At 47.0% G+C, this 5,522-nt stretch overlaps 1 protein-coding gene across 2 annotated transcripts in view; it reads left to right on the top strand.

The window, feature by feature from the left end:
- The window catches only part of SERPING1 (serpin family G member 1), a 15,813-nt gene extending 10,527 nt beyond the window's left edge, over positions 1-5,286 (top strand). Inside the window, exons 6-7 of one of the 2 annotated variants that reach the window (XM_024749265.1) lie at positions 3,183-3,384; positions 4,775-5,286. In XM_024749265.1, the coding sequence (XP_024605033.1) occupies positions 3,183-3,384; positions 4,775-5,028 (456 nt within the window). In that variant the 3' untranslated portion in view covers positions 5,029-5,286. The remainder of the gene's footprint in view (positions 1-3,182; positions 3,385-4,774) is intronic. The other variant, XM_024749266.1, reaches the window with a different exon arrangement.
- The last annotated feature ends 236 nt before the right edge of the window (positions 5,287-5,522 follow it).

The following is a 5,522-nucleotide window of genomic DNA, read 5'->3' as shown; positions in this document are numbered from 1 at the left end:
CACTCAGCTTTTCACATAACTTGTTCCTTCTGCTCATCTGGCATCAGCTAAAAGGCCACCTTGGTGGAGACGCCTTCCCCCTCCTTAAAGTACCTCTTCCTCACCCTGTAACATCATCCTGTTTTTGTTTTTGTTTTTTTTAATTTTTTTTGTGGTACGCGTGCCTCTCACTGCTGTGGCCTCTCCTGTTGCGGAGCACAGGCTCCGGACGCGCAGGCCCAGCGGCCATGGCTCACGGGCCCAGCCGCTCCGCGGCATGTGGGATCTTCCCGGACCGGGGCACGAACCCGTGTCCCCTGCATCAGCAGGCGGACCCTCAACCACTGAGCCACCAGGGAAGCCCATCCTGTTTTATTATATCCATGGTACTTATCACTATCTGAATTATGTTGTTTACTTGCTTATTTGATTGCAGTATTATCTATCTCCCTGAGATAGTCTCTTTCCTTGGGATCAGAGACCTTACCTTTCTTTTTGCCTACTATATCTGAGGGCCTAGAACAATACCACATATAATAAGTGCTCCTTATGTCTGCTGAATAAATGAATGAATTCAATGGAAGATGCGAAAGGGAGCAACTCCCTTAGTATGAATGGCTAGGAAGACGTCACAGAGGTGGGTACTTTTGACCACTCTTAACCATTCATGCACTTTTCTACCCTTCCATCCATCCGTCCCTATCCAATGGCTTTGAACATTCCCAGCTATTTAACAGAACCAGAATACATGCATAAGGCAGAGAAGACTGAATACATATGGCCGCTTCAGGGCATCACTCGAACTCAGAGTATATGGGGGAGAATATCAACGTAAGAGTTTTTTTGTTTTTTTTAATTTATTTATTTCTTTATTTATTTTTGCTGTGTTGGGTCTTCGTTTCTGTGCGAGGGCTTTCTCTAGTTGCGGCAAGCAGGGGCCACTCTTCATCACGGTGCGCAGGCCTCTCACTATCGCAGCCTCTCTTGTTGCGGAGCACGGGCTCCAGACGCGCAGGCTCAGTAGTTGTGGCTCATGGGCCTAGTTGCTCCGCGGCATGTTGGATCTTCCCGGACCAGGGCTCGAACCCGTGTCCCCTGCATTGGCAGGCAGATTCTCAACCACTGCGCCACCAGGGAAGCCCCAATGTGAGGGTTTTTTAATGGCAAAGAAGGAGTTTCATGCAAAAAAACCCCACTCCTTACAGTTTCGTGGGTTTTAAACAAATACTTGATTTAATATATTCATGTTATAAATGCAAAATCAAAGTTTTACTTAAGTCTTTAAATTTTTAGCTGAATTTGCTACATTATTAATCATAATATTTATATAAAACACGAACTTTCATTTGTTCTTCAATTAAGCTATTTTGAACAGATTAAACTCCTTTAAACCATTTGTTTCATTTACAAATATGGTTAATTAATATTCCCCTAAGCATTTTGCGCTTATGTGTATACTTTATAAATACTTCATACATTTGATATACGTGATTTTCTCTTTTAGCATGTCAGATACCTGACAGAACAGAATTACAGCCCTGCTTGGCCATATCTTGCTAGCACCTAAAGCCCACTTGTGAATTGAAAATTCAATCTGAAGAGTAAATCAACTTTCAGTCAACATCTCAACGTCATTCTCAAACCAAATGAAATCATCCCACACCTTTTTGTTCAAAAGCATAAAACTAGCGTGTCTGATTCTCTTAAAAATTATAAACGCTATTTTAAATAGCAAACACAGATTGCTCTGAACTTATCACCTGGTGTTAATACTACAGAGTTGGCTTATTTTGTTATTCCCATACTTCATTCTAAATTTTCCTGGGATTTAAAGAGTATTTACCCAATGAAGGGGGTTAGGTTTACCAACCCAGGTATGCTGAGGTTGTTGGCTTGAAAATTCAAGACCACAGTGTGGTAATTTTTTGGTCACAGAGGCAAGGTCTGTACACAGGACATGAAGGGTGTGTACTGCCAGATGAGTGTACCCTGTCTAGAGCCTCTGTCAACAGGTATCCCCATGTCCATGCTCTTCAGGTGATAAATCAGTGTACAACCTGCTTCCTGTGGACCATTTTTTCAATTCCAACAATAGATTGTTTTCAGTTAATTTCTTCATTGCCCAATTGAATTCTGCATTCTAGATTATTCTTGTCCATCTCTCAACCTCAACCATAATGCCATTTCAGTAATAATCTCTTATATCCTATTAGTTTCTCAGTCCTGGCACTATTGACATTTTGGGTTCGATGATTCTTCATTATAAGATGCTGTCCCTGGCATTGTAGGATTTAGCAGCATCCCTGGCTCCTACCCACTAGATGCCAGTAGCACTGTGAGCTCCTGTTTCTGCCAGCTGCAAACATTGCCAGATGTCCACTGGGGGCAAATTTGCCCTGAGCTGAGAACACCCCTGTATTGGACTTGTGGGTCCTGCATTTCTCTCATACTTCTATCTGGCCATCAGTTGTAAGTCCTTCTAGTGAAACTAACTGAAAAGGTAGGCTAGGATCAGCTTGTACCCAATCTTGAATGCCAGACCAAGAGTTTATACTTAATCTCGTAGGCAGTGAAAAGCCATCAGAAGTCTTTGAAAGGACGAACCTGATGACTGTGGTGGTACATTATGTACATTATATACTTTATGCACAACATACTTGAAAGGAACTGGGCTCAGAGAGATCAAACTGCTTGCCTGTAGTTCATAGTTACTCAGCAGTAGAGTCAGGATGTGATCCTCAGCCTGTGTGATCAAAACTCGTGCTCGGACTTCCCTGGTGGCGCAGTGGTTGAGAGTCCGCCTGCCGAGGCAGGGGATGCAGGTTCGTGCCCCGGTCCGGGAAGATCCCACATGGCGCGGTGCGGCTGGGCCCGTGAGCCGTGGCCGCTGAGCCTGCGCGTCCGGAGCCTGTGCTCCGCCACAGCAGTGAGAGGCCCGCGTACCGCAAAAAAAAAAAAAAAAAAAAAAAAAAAAACTTGTGCTCATTCCTCTGCCTCTCACCAGCACAGGGTTAGACCAGCACTGTTCACCCAGCTGGCATCCTCCTCTCATGGCAAAGCCTGGGAACCTAGTTATGGCCGCTGCTTGTTGAAATAGTACAGACTGTAGCAGCGGACTGAAGACCAGCCTCGGGGCACAGAGGGTAGGAGCCAGGAGAGAGCTGGGGTAGGAAGACTGACAAGGTGCTTGTCTTACTCTCCAGGTGGGCCGTCTGCAGCTGTCCCACAACCTGAGCTTTGTGATCCTGGTGCCCCAGACCTTGAAACACCGTCTTGAAGACATGGAGCAGGCTCTCAGCCCCCCGGTCTTCAAGGCCATCATGAGGAAGCTGGAGTCAGCCAAGTTCCATCCTACTCACCTGATGATGCCTCGCATCAAAGTAAAGAGCAACCAGGACCTGCTGGGTGAGCCGTGGCAGGACTGATCCTAGGCCATCAGAGGAGAAGAGGTTGTGATGGCGGGCTGGGGGTGGAGGAATTCCGTGAACCCTCTCATCCGTAATCTCAGGTTGCCCCTCAATCCTCTGATTATCCCACTGAATCGTGGAGGAAGCTGAGACTCAGAAAGTTTGCATGACTTACGCAAGGTCCCTTAAGCTGGTTAGAAGTGAGCCGGAGCCCCAGTATAGGTCTACAGCCGTCCCAACTGTTTCCATTGTGGTCCCTCGTGACATAGACCCTGGGAGCAGGTCACCGAGGTGGGAGTGGATGCTCCTCCCTCAGAGACGTGTCATAAAACTCAACCACCCCACAGTATATGCAAGAAGCTCTCTACTAAAAGGGTCTGTAGGCTTCTGAGTTTAGGGGAGTCAACAGATACTCTGTTTCCTCACCTTAGACCTCACTTCCTGATCTTTGATGTCACGTCCAAATATATCACTTCATTTTCTGTTATAGAACTTGACTTCCTAATAGATGACCTTGTTTCCTAGTATATGACATCACACCCTTGTATGTGACCTCATTTGAGAACATATGTCCTCTTTCCAATACATTACCTCACTTCCAAGGGCCTTGTTGATAAGGAAGCAATGGCATCACTTTTCAGGGTTTTGGGGGTTGGGGGCAAGGCTTCTCACCACTTGAGAGAAAGTGGTGGTGGGAGTGAAGACGGGCCCACTGTTAGAGGATCCCATGAGCTGGACCGGAAGGCACATTATAATGCGATTATAATTTGATAAACAAGGAGGAGGAGGAGAAAGAGGGAATTGGAACTTGGGACAAACCCAGAAAATTCAGGACAAACGTCTCCAACAGCTGAGGCTTTTGTGCTGGTTTTTTTTTAAATTGCAGTATTTTTTAAAATATTTTAAATTATTATTTTTTAATTTAACTTTTAAAATTTTTATACAATTTTATGTTTTATTTTTTGGCTGCATTACGTCTCTGTTGCTGCACGCGGGCTTTCTTTGGTTGCAGCGAGTGCGGGACTACTCTTCATCGCGGCGTGCGGGCTTCTCATTGCAGTGACTCCTCTTGTTGCGGAGCACAGGCTGTAGACGCGCGGACTCAGTAGTTACAGCACGTGGACCCTAGAGTGCGCGGGCGTCAGTAGTTGTGGCGCACGGGCTTAGTTGCTCTGCAGCATGTGGGGTCTTCCCAGACCAGGGCTCGAGCCCACGTCCCCTGCATTAGCAGGTGGATTCTTAACCACTGCGCCACCAAGGAAGTCCCTTTTATACAATTTTTAAAGGTTACTTTCCATTTACAGTTACTACGAAACATTGGCTGTATTCCCTGTGTTGAACAATCGTGCTGGTCTTTGACTTATTGTTTTTCTCTGGTTATGCCCTAGAATTCTTTGACTTTACCTACAACATCAACCTGTGCGGGCTGACAGAGGACCCGGATCTGCAGCTTTCTGCGATGCAGCATCAGTCCATGCTGGAGTTGACGGAGAGCGGGGTGGAGGCGGCTGCAGCCTCCGCTATCTCTGTGGCCCGCAGTTTGCTGGTCTTTGAAGTGCAGCAGCCCTTCCTCTTTGTGCTCTGGGACCAGCAGCACAAGTTCCCGGTCTTCATGGGGCGGATATATGACCCCAGGACCTGAGACCTGCGGGAGGCCGACCAGGGCAAGCCCGACTCCTCTGGCCTCAGCTCTTCTAGTCGCAGCCCTGCTGCTGCCTGCCTGGACTTGTCCCCAGCTGCCTCCCATCTCAGGTCTGCCCTCCACCTGAAGGGCTCCCGTGGGGTCTGGTGAGGGGACCTGCTTCTATCATCCCTTCCCTGTGACTCTCCAAAGCACTTTTTGCAGCTTTCTCTGGTACAAATACAGCAGACTCTACAAATAAAACCTGGCAGACCATGACTTCCTCTCTCATTTGCCTTTCAACTTTAGAGGACTAGGGCTTCTGAGGCCCCTGTATCGGCTAGCTATTGCTGTAACAAGTCACTCCAAACTTAGTGGCTTAAAATAGCAACTATTTATTATTTCACATAAGTCTGGGGGTTAGGGCTGAGTGGTCTTGCTGATCTGGGATGGACCTGGCTGACCTTCCCTGGGCTCGCTCATACATCAGTAATAGTTGGTGGGTTGGTTGGGGA

This window comes from Neophocaena asiaeorientalis, unplaced genomic scaffold (assembly GCF_003031525.2).
Source record: "Neophocaena asiaeorientalis asiaeorientalis breed wild unplaced genomic scaffold, Neophocaena_asiaeorientalis_V1.1 scaffold43, whole genome shotgun sequence".
In the NCBI taxonomy this organism is placed as follows: domain Eukaryota; kingdom Metazoa; phylum Chordata; class Mammalia; order Artiodactyla; family Phocoenidae; genus Neophocaena; species Neophocaena asiaeorientalis.
The sequence above is the reverse complement of the archived record's forward strand: the minus strand, read 5'-3'. Positions and strand labels throughout refer to the sequence as shown.